At 38.2% G+C, this 15548-nt stretch overlaps 1 protein-coding gene across 5 annotated transcripts in view; it reads left to right on the top strand.

Moving 5' to 3' along the window:
* The window catches only part of LOC139733109 (protein diaphanous homolog 2-like), a 97044-nt gene that overhangs the window by 62816 nt on the left and 18680 nt on the right, over window positions 1–15548 (top strand). For all 5 annotated transcript variants that reach the window (XM_071643956.1, XM_071643953.1, XM_071643954.1 and 2 more), the window contains exons 3-5: window positions 5836–5946; window positions 8469–8668; window positions 11434–11637. In XM_071643956.1, coding sequence (XP_071500057.1) covers window positions 5836–5946; window positions 8469–8668; window positions 11434–11637 — 515 coding nt within the window. The remainder of the gene's footprint in view (window positions 1–5835; window positions 5947–8468; window positions 8669–11433; window positions 11638–15548) is intronic.

Raw genomic sequence — 15548 nt, 5'->3', positions numbered from 1 at the left:
TATCAACAGTAATGAAAAATTTGATGTGTTCAATCTAGAACTCTCAAAAAGAACCGGTCATAGTGCCAGATTGTAGAAGCCTGTTTATACACTTGGGCAATTTTATACGATATTGATGAACATTATCTCAATTAAGCAAAATTCCAGGTAGTGACATAGAATCTCCTGAAACTCTCTGTTTTTCTCTTTTCATTGACATTCTCAACAAGTTGGCAATGCGTCTTGTTACAGTAAGTAGCCTCGAGTGCTGCAAAAGACTTGGGGAAATATTCATATATTCTGAACCCACAGTGATGGCTGTAAGCCTCAATACACACTGGTTTATTCAGGCATGCCTCCAAGGGAAGTCATGGTTGTATAATACATGTTTAAAGCATCAGCATGGTTGTGGTGATGATGCTGTTTGTTATCAGAAACTGGGTCAAAGTTGCTTTGAATATCTAACTATGCAGTGCAGATAATCCTTCTTCTTTTTTTGTTTCTTTTATTTATCTACTCATTTGTCATAACTTTATGCAAGAGTGAAAAAGAGTTGTTAAAAAAACTTTAAATGTAAAAGCCAATACTACATAAATAATGGGACATGGGTGCAAAATTTTTCTGATATTTGTAATAGGTAGGTGTTTGCTGACACTTGCTCTTTTAGGAGCATTTGTTGAAACGAATTCTTTGACAATTTATTGCCATTTTCATCAAGATGACTAAAATGATAGAGGGAAGTTTGTGGTACACATGTGTACTTTGGATGATTTCTCTGAATTTACGTGGGCTTTAAGATTTTAGAGCTCGAGTGAAACAAAATGTGCAAACCATGAGAAACTGTTGCCTTAGTGAAAAACTGACTTTGTGATTTGTGTAATGTGTGAAATAAGTGCTTAGAAAGAAGTGGTAATATTAGTTTTGATGATATTTGTGTGATTTCACTCAGTTGTCACAAACCTTTTGTTTTTGTTTCACTGCATCCCAAGGAATGTAAATGTTTGATATGAAGAGTACAGTCCCCTGTGATTCCAAACTGGAAAACTTGTACAAATGTCTCACATTACACTCAGAAAACACACTCTTGAATTCACCACATGAGATTGTAATGACGATAATGATAGCTGGTTTTTATGCATTTCAGAAATTAGTAAGTATGTCAATGTATTCTTATTGTAATGTTCAAAGATTATGTGATACTGGAAACCAAATAGAATAATAGAATAAAAGATGAAGTGGATTTCTTGTTAAAGGACAAGTTCACCTTCATAAACATAAGGATTGAGAAAATGCAACAATATTAGTAGAACACATCAGTGAAAGTTTGAGGAAAATTGGACAATCGATGCAAAAGTTATGAATTTTTTAAATTTTTGTGTTGGAACCGCTGGATGAGGAGACTACTACAGCTTGTGAGTCATATGCGTACAACAGTATAAAGAAAATATAAAAGAAAATTCAACATATTTTCACTTTTTTCGCATAATAAAAGAGCAATTGACTTGCCTCTTTCTAAAGGCAGGGGGAATAATATTACCCATAACATTTATCGGTAACGAGGTAGGGGAATGTGTACTTTTTTCAAAAGATGGAATTTTGTGAAATTCTCTTTATATTTTCCTTATATTGTTGTACGCATGTGACATCTAAGTTATTCATACACTGCAGTAGTCTTCTCATCCAGCGGGTACTGCAAAAAAACTTCAACAATTCATAACTTTTGAACGGATTGTCTGATTTTCCTCAAACTTTCAATGATGTGTTCTACTAATATTGCTACATTCTCTCAATCCTTATGTTTATGAAGGTGAACTTGTCCTTTAATAATAATATCAGATCTCAAAGAATTTCTTTAAAAATGGCTTGTGTTTTAGGAGGATGTTCATGGTCTCTGTCACAAAGTTAGAGTTCCGGAATGCGGTGGTCTTTCGCTGGTTGTCACCACCCTTTTCTCTTTTGCACGTTTTCAAGATGAATATCCAACATTTTTATTAATACAATCAGGTGCAAGAAAAGATTGGCAGTTCATGATGGAGTGTTCTTACGGAGGATTGAAAAGGATGGATTTGAGGTTGCCAGTGTCAGGAACTGGAGTAATGATTTAATCCATGCCGTTCTGCGTGGCTGGGGAAATGAGTGAGGTAGCCGTGCATAAATCAGTCATACTTTAATGCTCTTCTCCCTAGATTATTTTGTCATTTTCCCTTCTGACACTTTAAGGTTCTTGATGTTAACATTGATACTCTGTAAGATTGAAAGATTGTCAAGATGCTGTAATCAATTTGTTAATCTACCAAATTATGATGAAAGTTAAAATGAGCTATCTATCGTAGCTTGTATTCCTAGATATCTTGAATGGCTACCGAATCATGCAATATGAAAGGATGTTTAAAGGAGAATCTGTAATTAATGGATTCTGAGCAAGCTTTGCCAAAAAAGCAGAAAGGTCCATCCCAACAGAGGTATTTTATATTGCAACTTAAAATAAACACAGAACGCTAACTCCCAAGGGATTGAGGCTCATTTTCTCTCATCAATTATTCAAGCTACTTAAGGATGCCCCACCATAGGAGGCGTGCACAATGACTGCGTAGTGCTCTAAATTATGTGTGGCTACTGCTAGAGCTGGGCTTAAATGTACACTCGTCACACCAAATGACGTCCAACCGTACTCTTACAAGTGTGAAACGAAGTATCTGTTGATAGGGCAGAAATTTACTGGCACTATGCTGTTTCATATGTCCTCTTGTTTTTTTCTTAAATTTCTCTTTCTTCCTGTTCCAAAGACAAGAGTCCACCATATAAGGAATTAACCTTATGGCAGGGGAAATCTGGCACATCATATATTTTACTTGGGTTTTATATGCCATTGGTAAAAAGTATTTTACAAGTAGTGGGTAGACACTATATTGTTTTAGCACTTTGCAGTGGATGATATGTGTACAAGTCAGTTAGATTTGTATGATTCATACGATGAAGGCATCTACTGCCACTTTGTAGCCATAGAAATGATTTCCAAAGTTTATATGCAAGGTAATAGGCCTATGTAATGCTATTAGGTTATTATGTCAGTTGATATGAAAATGTAGGCTAAATATTGTATTTTTCCTGAAATTCCACCAACTGATGTGTTTGTACAATACTGACTAAAGCTGTGACCATGTTCATTGTAGGTCATGCCATATTCTGATAAGATGTGGCAGATAACTGTGTCACCAACAGAGGAAGTGACGGACGATATGGCCTTGCAGCTATGTTGACCAGGACAAACCAACTGTGTGGATTGTTTTCTTTTGGGCTGATGGTTTTTGTGTTTTCAATCAAAGTCAAGGTGACATACTGTAAAAAAAAGGGGGGAGGAAGAGGGGAGGGAGAGGGGAAGGGGGAGGAGAATTGTGGAGAAAAATACAATGTCATGATATTAAAGGGACTGTACAGTACTGATTGAGTTGAGGATTCAGGTTTATAACTTTCCTCAGTGAGGTAGTGACAAACCTCTTATCTTATGGAATATGAAAGAGCATGTAATTTTAAGAAGGGTTCAACGTTTATTTGATGAAAATTGGTTTTCAAATGGCTGAGATATCCCAAAAAGTGATAATAATAAAAGGCGACAGGCCACAACTTTTATTAGGATCTCTTTGTTTCACCTTGTTTTTTTGGATATCTCAGCCGTTTCAAAACCAATTTTCATCAAATAAACTTTTGATATCCCTTAGAATTGTATGCTCTTTGATATCTCATAGAGTGGTTTCTGAATATCTCGCAAAACGTTAAAAGCTAAATCTTTACCTCAACCAAAATTGTACAGTCCCTTTTAATAGCATTAGACAGGTTTGACAGTAAAGCAATTGATTTGCAATAGTATGTCAGTTTGCTGTTAATGTGTAGTCAAGATGATGTCTTTTTAGACCTGTTACAAACAATTTATGAGTATCCTCTATAGCTGTGTAATATATTCTGTGTTTTAAAGTTGAAACACTCAACCCATCTTTTATGGCAAGTTATTTGGCTTTCCTTAATAGTGTGTCGTGTTGCCTTAAAAGTAACCCACTGTCTGTCTGTATATTCTCATTATATGTTCTGTCCTTAAAAGGGGTCAACTGCCAAGGACAGCTTTTTTGAAAGAGTAGCTGAGGTAGTAAGATAACATTGAAACCATGACCTAAATAAGTAGGATCTATGTGACAGCTTTAACTACCAAAGGTACCAAGTGGGAAGTTTACCACAGATACGAGTGTCATGAGTGTGGTGGTGTACATTTTATATGTTGTTGAGCGTTAAGAATGCAGTTTCAACCATAATGCCCTAATAGTGGTATACTCATAAACTTAGAATATTTACATTAATGCATTGACTCATTTTTCCATAAGGAAATGGGGGAAAAGGAACAAACAAATGCCATTTTGACGTATACCTTCCAATATGTAGGTGTCAATTTTCATTGAAATTTGACCAACTTGGCCTTTTTGCCATTAGGAGGAAGGAAACCATTTTATTCATCTACGTATGTTGCGGGTTTGTTTTTATGCCTCTGCCAGGAAGTGGTGCCGGAGGCATACTGCATAGAGTTGTAATTGATTTCTGTCTTTTAATGCATATTTTTTTGTGTATCACTAACTTTGTGCTTTTAAGTGACAAGTGAAAGTATGGTAATAACTTTAGGAGAAGAAAGTCAAGTGTTCTATTTCCTTCCTCAAACTGTAGTTACCATCCACCTCTGACAAGTGCTCTGAAAGGTACAAATGTAGCAAGGAAACTTTCTAGCATCAGGCATCTTTCAGACATCAATCAAACTTCCTGTGCATTTGTGCACCTTTGTCCATGTGCTTGTCCATGGTCTTTCATAAAACATTGCATATCAATATCACCAAGTAGTATGTACCATATGGGCTATCCAGCCATCTTCACAGATGGAAAATGAACAACAACAACAACCATTGCATCTTATAACTGCATGAGTATGTGATAGGCCCCTTGTTATCTAGTGACTATTTGTGTAACCAGATGAGGTACTGGTACCTACCGTCATGGCAAGTGTCAGAGTGTGGTTAACTTATACTCCAATCTATACTGTGAGCAGTACGAAAAATGCAGATCTATATGAAAGCACCTAGTGTCTGAACAATCCTGTCTCTGGGATGAATGTCCACACTCCCTCACATCCACAGCTCACCCCTCTGTCCATTTGACCTCAACCTGTCTTTCTTAAAGACCCTAATCCTGCTTGTATCATAAGTCCTTTAAGTAGGATTTGACCTCACATGGGGATAAAGTCCTTCTTGTCCTAATAATAAAGCCCATCTTCAAGCTTTACCACATCTCCCTTCACTTTGACCTTAAGTCCCATACTCGCTTGTTTAATCTTCAGCTAAGTCCACAGGATTCTACATCCCTTATGGGGGACAAGGTTTGAATGCCTTTGAAGTTGAAATACCTGCTCCTTATGCAGTCTTTTTCGACAGTCTTCTTATGCAATTTTTCTCATATGTGCTTACTGTAGATGACAGCTGTCAGTAAGGACGGTGTACAGAGTAATAAGCAATGAATATACTGACCAAACTAAATTTCTTATCCTTGGTGTATGGTGATGAAATATTAACAGTTTTCATGAGATTGAAGCTTAGATTATAATACAGAACAAGTAAATAATGTTTTGTATGGTGACAGATTGCACAGAGAGTGGTGAATCATCCCAAAATTTTCTTCACTAATGGGTAAAGTGAGCCAATTCTAATCAAGCCCTTCCCCACCCCGTGTGTAGTATGTAATGAATAAAAGCTGTAAGATTAAGTTATTGCATTTTTCTTTCTGCATGATCTTGACCCTCTCCTTGAATTTCTCTGACCATTACAGGAGGACATGGGCCTGACTGACCAGAAAGCCGCACCTCTGAGGTCCAGGGATATGAAGACCAAGAGGGACATGGTGGTCCAGTACATGAAGAGGACAGGGGCCTCCAGCACAGTAAGTGGTCCATTGGTGGTCCAGAGAGGGGATGAATCCAAGGGTGTGGTCATTGGTCCTCACCCTTGCTAGGGGTTCACTGACAAGTTGGCCGTGTCCCATTTCTGCTGTCATACATGCCATTTTCTGTATTTTGGAGAGTAGCGAAAAAAGATGGAGAGCTTTTACTTCTCAAGTTGTGACACACACACACACACACACACACACACACACACACACACAAATGACTGAGGAAGCGGATCTTATAAAGATGAAGATTTGCTACTGTGTCGTAAATTGTAGCTAACACACAGTCCAAGGAATCGGTGCTATAAAGTAGCATTGGCATGCCATAAAACCAGAAATGTTGATGTGCATGAAACTTTTGCAAGGAGCCAAGATTCGTAAAAGTAAAATGCTCGTGAAAGGTTTTGTCTACACAGTGCAATGAATGCCAGTGCCGATTTGCAAAAGTGTCATGCTGCAGAAAAAAAGGCAGTTTGCCCCAGTTTGTGAAAGATTCCTGACACAAATTTTTTTTGTTGTATAATGTAATGGGCCATATAGTGTACATCTTTTCACATATGGCACAAAATGTGTGAAGAGTCAAATAGGTACTATGCACAATATCTGAAATGTAATACGTTGTGTATGTTCCACTTGACACACATCGTCACAGGTTTGTGCATCCTGGTTTGAAACTTGAGAGTCTTAGGCTAATCGGCTGATAGGAGCCCAGGCATTTGTCAACAATTCATTTCCTGTACTTGGTGTGAAATAAATCATTCTATCTAAAAAAAATCAAAACTGTGCTTTAAAAAAAAAATCATATCGCATTTCTCCATTTTGACCAAATGAAATCTAAACATGCCTGCTTACAGGACTGTAATGTGAACCATGTATCAACAAAGTTCACACTAGATGCATATAATGAATATATGAAGCCTACGTGTCTTATGTAGCACTGATATCCAATTTTTTAGAGCTTTTTTTCTTTTGGCACCATTCTTCAAGCTTGAATAGATTTGGGATAAATTTACTTGTACTTTTTTGTTGACTTTCTCCTTCGAAATGCATTGGCAGACAAAAGTATATTTGTTCTGATACTCTGGAGAACTCTCAGTAGTAAACCTCTTGCAAACCACCCCCCCCCCCCCCCACAAAAAAGGTTCTAAATTTATCGATCTTGTTGTATGAAGTGACAGTGCAGTGCAATGTATATACTGTAATATTAAGAGTTTTTTTCCATAATGCAATATCAAATGAAAAAAAAAAATTGGAAAGACATTTCACTTTTTGATCATACCAGACATTATCTCCAGCTTTTAAAGAATATACGTCAAAATTCAGAAGGCTCTGAATTTGAGTAAAAAATATTTTGAGCTGAATTTGATACAAAGCTTTTAGACTCATTTAGACTAACCATTTTTGTGTTCTTATCAACTGTATGAACAGTGACGTAGCTTGCTGGAGAGAACTGCTGCCTTTCAATTAAAGCTTTCGCTTTTAATCTTTACTTAAAACAAGCTGCAGGTCTTTGCCAGAGTGAGCAGAAGTAGTAGACTCGGTAATTGGGGAAAATAGCATGGCATCCGGTATTGTGTCTACGATGTATCAAGAAAGAGTTTGTGCAAGCTTTATGTTTCACAGCTGGAGAGTCAGCTCCAGACACCCAACCAGACAATAAGATAGATATTGCCTCAATAATGAGACTCGCAAAACATCTTTCCCTAAATATTAGTCCCCTCCCCCCCCCCCCCCCCACCTTGTTCCTCTGGGCAAAAACAAATTAAAACCTCACTTAGTAAGCATGGATGACAGTAGCTGGCTGTGAGCTAATTCCTTCGGTAGTCCTTTCCAGTATCGCATCAAAGTTTCATTAGATTGAAAAAAAAAATGCCGTCTCCTGATGATGATTAGGATATTTTGAGTGTTCGATGGATATGCTGATTGCATGACTAAAAGGCTCATCCATCAAACTTCATACACATGTAAATATTTTTAATTAGTAATTCAGATGGCATGCTAATATCAGTTTCAATAAAGATTATGAAAATTCTATAGATATCAGAGATTATCAACAGAATATCACCTGGCTGTGAAAATGATCAAATTGTTATAAACGTTGCTTCAAAGTCGAAGCATGATATGGCAAAATGGTAAATAAATTTTAGTCCTTACTGGACAGATTCAAAAATAGTGAGATAAAGCAAACTCTTGATATTGTCATTGATGTGTTAGTAGAGAAACAAAGTGTTGTTTTATCAAAGGTTGTGCATGGATGTTGCATCATGGGTGCTTGTCCAGTCATGTATTGGACAAGAGGTACCGTAGTGAAGGAAGGATGTAGCACACCTGAAGTATTTTAGTGGAATTCATTGCAGCATGCCTCGTGTCCAGTCTTTTCTGAGAGCACTGTGTGATGTGAAATGTAGTGTAGAAGCTGTGATCCACTCCTAAACGTCTCAAGATACAAGAGGATTGTCCATATGTTTTTATTAGTAAGCACTCTCTTGATCGAGATGAGTTTTCTTGGTGCGCAGGGTCGAAATGATGCCCAGATGAAGCCAGGGGACTACGTGCTGGAGCTGTATAACACCGGTCCCTCGGATATGGGTCGATTTCACGACATCCTCAGCTCCCTGCGTGTCTCACTGGCCAGTAACACCATCAGCTGGGTCCAGCAGTTTGGGGAGAAGGGGCTGGACGTCATCCTCAAGATCCTGGACGACTTCAACCAGAGGTGAGTTTCTTTCCTAACTGACCAGGCCTGGTGAGGCTAGGACCACTTGCTCTCGGCCAATTAAGGGGTGTCCCTCTGCCCCACTGCCCTCCTGGGTCTTTCAGCCTCACAGGCGTACTGCAGCAAGGAAATGTTCAACTTTGTAAAGATTGACCTAGTCAGAGCCAGGAGGTATAAGAGCTGAAGTCCCAACTGGCTATGATAACTCATACAGCTCTCAGTTTTGTAAGGATGCACAAAAGAATTTTGCCGGTGCATTTATGCTTTGATGTTCAGTGTTTGAAGCCGCTGTCTTTCTGAGCAATCTGAAGATTCGTTTTGGACTCTAACATGATATCAGGTATATTTTGCTTGTGTATTCATGAAATGAAATAAAATTTCATGTGATGACCAAATACATAAAAACAAAAGTCAAGGAATATCCGCAAATTGCAAAACATAGATTAGCACCTGGACATGCCCACTCAAGGAATTTTTATTTTTACTTCACTAAAAGATATTTGAAACATGTACCAAACGGATCTGCCCCGCAGATAGGAAGACAATTGACTTGTGTGTCACTGCATAGTCATCAGCCACTTTCTAAGGAAGATATGTCTTTGTAATGGTAATTACTTTTTGCCATCCCTACTCATAAAAGATAGATGATATATAAATGTTAAAAGCATATGAATGCGCGAACAGAAACTGGGCAGAAAATTATGAAATGAAATGAAAATTTCATGACTGGGCATGCCGCAGCACTTATCTGATATATAGGAGATTATTCCATATCAGTTATATATGTCAGAATTATGTGGAAAAGTGATGCAACCAGTTTTCCCGGAGGAAACAGTTTTAAACACTTTCACATGATACAGCTCTGATTTACACTTTTCCATATATCTCTGGACAGGATTTGACTTTTGTTTTATGTGCTTTATCATTAAGTTAGATTTTATACCATTTAACAAATAAACAAGCAAAATGTAGCCAAAATTATGTTAATGTTCAAAATGAATCCTCAGATTGCTCAGCAAGACAGCAGCATTGACCAATGATCATTAAAGGCACAAATGCACACTCTGTGGAATTCTTTTGCATATCAATAGAAAACTGACAACTGTTTCAATGATTGCAGCCAGTTGGAACTCCATCTCTTTAACCTCCTTGGAAGTACAAAATGCTTTGTCTTGCATGCCTAAGATAGATTTATCCTCTTATGCCAGCTAAGACAGGAAGTGAAGTCTTGACTAATGAGCAATTTAATTGGGTATCACTCAGAACTGTTAAGATAATTGGCAGAGCACATTCACTTTTATTGTATCTAATGGCATCTCAGCTTTCTCATTCTCGCAGCTGTAACATGACGCAGCCTTGGTTCCTGTGTGTGACATTTCTTTAGACGGAGATGGTTTGAAGGTTTCAATCAACAAACAGTTCATGTCCACTGGCACTTACAATCCAAACCATAGCAAAGTCAGTCTTCTTCTGAAGATATGCCAAGTCACAACCTCCCCTTGACTGTAACATTGTTACTACTCTTGCTGTGAAATTGCCTACGAAGAAACCCCGGTATGGAAGAGTACCCCAACCCTCCGACCCTCCCCACCTCCCCCCCCCCCCCCCCCAAAAAAAAAAAAGGACAAAAATTTTGAGAGACCACAATTCGATTAGCCTAGGGGAGGAAAACCGCAAGGTGTTTGGGAAATCAGCCCAGGGGTGAAACTCTTGGAGTTAACATAGTTTGGGACCAAATTGCCCGAAAATTTGTTTGGGTTGCAAGACAAACTGGGGATTTCCTGCAACGAACCTCGCGAGGGCGCTCCCTGTAGGGGAAGTTAAGGCTACTTCCCCGTGATGGATTCTGGCACTGGGTTGGTCTTCCTGTTAAGGGTTTTCAGCTGAATATTAGATCAGACATCGGCGAAAAGACGTGCTCTGTCAGAAATCTACCAAATTCTCACTAGTCTTAATCATATTACTTTTTTTTTTAATTTTAACATCTTAAAGTTTACTCTTTGTTTTTGTAAACTGATAGTAGCAAGAAATTACAGTTGTTGCTTGATGCATAAATGTTGGAATTCCAGTTCGATGAAAGTATTTTACAGTAAAAAGCTCATATTGATACATTGTTCAGTATCCGTAGATCCAAGGCATTTCAAACCTTTGAAAGTACTGTGAGGTCCTTCAGAAATGAAGAGAAAAAATAGAACATTCCAACATAACTCTCAGAATTTAACATAGACATGTTATAAAGTCATATATAACAATTAAATTGCAAACCTTAAAACTATGATTGCAGTGTAATCTTCACTTATAATACAGTCTACACTCTCTTCAGCATGTTCCAATCAAATTAATATTCTTCTGGAAAATCAGAGACAACGAATAAGTATGGAACATTTCGTAGTACAAGATGACTTTCCATACTCATACAAAAGTTGAATGATGTACCCAATGCTTGTTATTATGGCTTTGTTTGCATAAAAGCAATTGCAGCAGTACAAACTACAAAATTGATTTGTTAGTTTATCCAAGTACCAATACCATGCTATGTTATGTGAGAGAACACTGATGCCAGTGATGGGAAAGGTAACAAATCAAAAAAGAATGTATTCATGAGCAAATATTGCTGTCAATTTTCCGGCAAGACACATCTCCTCTCAGTTCTCCTTTCCAGGTTACACATATATGTCAAAAATGGTTTTACTAGGGTACATGATTTATATAATTATTTTTTTCTGAACAATTTCTTCTTCTCCTTCTTTTTCTTTGGATCTTAGAGAAGGGAAGAAGAGTGCAGACATCAGACATGAATGCATCAAGTGTATCAAGGCCTTCATGAACAACAAGTATGGAATCCAGACGGTCTTCTCCAAGAAGCGCGCCATCACCCAAATCGCCTCGGCCCTCGACGCCAATTACGAGAACATGATGATCGACACCACCAAGCTGCTGGCAGCTGTGTGCTTTGTGCCTCCGGATGGGTGAGTTAAAAACTCCTCCAGTCTGGACCTTTCGGCTGTTATCCCTGGTATCGCATGACCCGCAGACAAGTGATGGTGTCGATTATGGTACCAAGATGATATATCTGAAGGTGGAGCAGCACCACCAATTTTCTTTGTCTTTATACATCATCCAGGGCTCAACATCAGGAGTGATGTTTCTTTCTTTCTTTCTTTCTTTCTTTCTTTCTTTCTTTCTTTCTTTCTTTCTTTCTTTTTTTTTTCTTATTGGCTTCTGAGCAAGTCCCAAGTATTTGCAGAAGATGTTGCAAGTGATGTTGTAGTGTTAGGATTGGTGCCAGGCCCCGAAGAAAAACTAGAAAGCAATTTAAATTTGTGATCACTGCCACTACCAGAACAAATAAATGGATATGGTTAGAGCTAAGTTGTCGCTGCTTGGTCCTGTCTATCTTTTGCTATGGTTACTGAAATGAAGAATTTTGTTTTACAAGAAATGTTTCATTGCAGTTACTGCTGTTTGTATTGTCAATCATTCGATACAAATCTTATGGAGAACTCTCACTCACTAAGAGTTCACTTAAAATCCTTCATTTCTTTTTGGAAAATAGCCTTTGACTTTCCTTGGTGTATAACAGAATGAGTTTAGGGAAAATCATCCTAGAGGACTGCTGATTGCTACAGAAAACTGTTCTCTCAGCCATGCTTTCCCCATTGACTGATGCCCTATAGGTTGTTGGATGCTAGAGAATTCACACTGTCTCTGACTAGGTGCTCCCCGGGTTTTCACTCTAGCGAAGATGCATTCCCTGTTGTCATGGCGATTGAAACACTCGCATCATTCACAGTCACTGACAGTCTCCATGGCGCAGGCCACTCTCGATCAGGAGGAGGCTTAATCAATGTCAGTGTCTCAAAAGAGCATACGGGGGAAAGAGTGTGTGTAATGTCGTGTTGCAGCTGTTGTCGGCTTGTAACCTTTCATCTCAAGTTATGGAAAAGGGATTTCGTTATCTGTATTTATAAATACCTGTTTTCCCACACATCATTTGAGTTCTGTGTGAAAAACACTGAATGTATACAGACAAAATTTCTTCCTAAACTAGCTAAGAGGAAATAGATATAGAAATTATTTAGTAATGGGGGTTATTTGTGTCATCATCATCTTTATGATTATACTAATGGAAAACAACATCAGACTGGCAAAATCTGGCATTAGTCTTTGGTAGATTTCCTACATATTGAATACATCAGAATTTCTGCCAGAAAATGAAACTGTTATATGATGTGAAACTTTCACCTTTACTTCTCTGAAGGCTATTTGAGTGATTGCTCTTGGATTCATTTGCTCCCTTTGTATACCATGACTGTTTTGTCACGTGTAATGAAGACAGTTACACTAAAGAAGACGCACCAGTACTATAAATATTTATGTTTGTAGTACAGTCATAGAAATCAAAACAAGGAGGGTTTGTACATTGATCTCAGTGTCCATGTTCAGCATTTACAGTAAACGAGTGGCTTGTAAACAAACTTTTATCCTGACTAAACAGAAACAAACACATCCTGTTTCTCGCAGCCAGCTAATGTTGTAACAGCCAGTTGTTGTTTGTTTCACACAACAACGTAAGCAGCTTTCCTGTGTTCAAAATAGCGGGATAACTGTCACAAACAGATGAGCTCGTGAGGACATGCTCAAACAAACAAACACACACACACACTCACACACACACACACACACACACACACAAACGTACACAAGAAATTAAAAGCAGTTGAAATAGAGATATTTTCAGGACGGCAGGCATCAACCTATGAACACATCTCTCATCAGAGAGTGGATAGAGTTGTTAATAGGACTATTCCTGAACAGATAATGGGATTTCCTTCCCCAGTCCACCTGTTAAGCCAGGTTCTTGGGGTGATACTCTTCTCTCTGTCACTCTCTCCTTCTCTTTCCTGCTTTCTCCAGTCTCTTTCTCTTTCTCTTCTCTTGCCCCATCTCCCTCACTCCTTTCCCTATGTCTTCTTTTTCTTTCTTTCTTCTCTCTTCCTATCTCCCTCTCTCCTCTTCCCTATCCTCTTTCTCTTTATCTTTCCCTCTTGCCTTCCCTTCTCTCACTTCTTCTTTTTCTTCTTATCCCTCTTGCCTCTTCTCTTCACTCTATCCCTCCTTCTTTTTCTCCCTCTCTTGCGCTCTCTCTCTGTTTTCCTCTCTCTCCTCTCTTCCTCTCTCTCTCTCTCTCTCTCTCTATCGCTCGTTCTCTGTCTTCCCTTCCCCTCAGAATGGAAAAGCCAAATGGCTGGGCAGCATGCCATATAGGGTTGAGGAGAAGTCATTCATTACAAGCTCAATCGATTCCCTTCCTGTGTTAGAGAGGGCTGATGGTAAACGTTGGACCGCTGAGTTCAAGTTCAAGATGTAGTGTGAATTGGGGGAGGCAGGAATGCTATAAAAAGCTAGCATTGGCTGAGTATCCAAAGTGAGCGTCACAAGAACTTGAGATCTTTGTCTTTGGCTATTTGATTCTTTAGTGCCTTCAATTGATGTAATGCCTTTTCCTCCAGAATTGTAACAAGTGGGAAAAGGACTGATCAAGTTTATTCTGTAACAAGAAAAAAACAGAGCTGACAAGTTTGTAAAGAAAAGTGTATCAAGATACTTATTTTGTAAAACATATTCTGTAAAACACTTCAAACTTACGTGAACATCATAGTTGCTAAAAACACATTTGATGATTTCATGCATACTTACTACATTTAAAGAACAGCATAAACAAATTATGTTGAGATCTTGGGCTGTGAAAAGAGAATTGTTTTTTCTCTGACAAAATGAAACAGAAAAGATCCATGTCCATCAGGTCATATGTTTGCTCCAGGGAATAATAAAACAATGTCAAATGACTTATCAGCTCTTAAAAAGTAAACCAACCATGTGTAGATTTGGAAAAAAGTTTGACCCTTTTGTCAACCAACTGTAGGTCAATGCTCTCTACAGAAGATCATTTTTTTTTCCATTCAAACACATTATAGAATTACTCATGACATGTCAAGTCAGTTATTTATGATAATATCTGATTTGCATTGATGAAATACAAGAGCCACCCCAGTCCATATTTATGATACTCTTTATTGAAGGAATATTTCAGTACCCATACTATTCCTTGGCACCTTTTTAAAAGAAATATTCTTGCAACTTTGGCCACCAATAGCATTGTGAATGTTATCTTGGATTTATTTGTTTGTTTTTGTTCATTTTTTGATGAATTAATTAAATTATTCAATCATTCTTTAATTCATTCATTCAATTATCAATTTATTCATATACTCATTTAAGGGAACCTGTAAAGAATGTAGGCACCTACCCACAGATATGATTTAATATAACAGTAAACACTGAAGTGAGAGAGAATGAATGGTGATTTCAGTCTATGTTTTATCTTATCAATTGTCATGGCAATCTGATCACCACTGTCAAAAGTTTTGAAAGATTCTACAAGTATCTCCCCTCAACCCCACCCCTTACCTCCCCCCCCCCCCCCTCCCCACTATTCTCTTCCCCCTGCCCCCTACTGGCACCCAGACTCTCTAGCTGTGACCCTAAGTGTTTGTTCCTCCCAATCAACTTGGACCTCATTATCACCCTTCTCTGGCTTCCTTGTTTGTTTCTTTCAAGTCCTGTCTAGCTCCACTGGACAGTGGTCTGGTATTTAATCGTAGATCCCCAGAGTCTATCTGGACACTCCTGGTATCAGAGTGGTTAGAGTGACATGTCGGATTATACGGTCTTGTTTACCATTCATTTCTGGCATACGTTGTCTGTTGTGGAATAAATACAAAATGTGTGGACTCCTGTGTTACGAGGGAGACAACAGAAGGTGAGTTTGGAATGGAAGGGATGAATTTCATCAGATTTTCTAACCATATTTGTCTCT

The sequence above is a fragment of the Diadema antillarum genome, unplaced genomic scaffold (genome assembly GCF_040938485.1).
Source record: "Diadema antillarum isolate AM-2024a unplaced genomic scaffold, OU_Dant_1.0 seq00000460_RagTag, whole genome shotgun sequence".
Classification (NCBI taxonomy): Eukaryota; Metazoa; Echinodermata; class Echinoidea; order Diadematoida; family Diadematidae; genus Diadema; species Diadema antillarum.
Note: the sequence above shows the minus strand (reverse complement) of the source record. Positions and strands in the feature narration are given on the sequence as shown.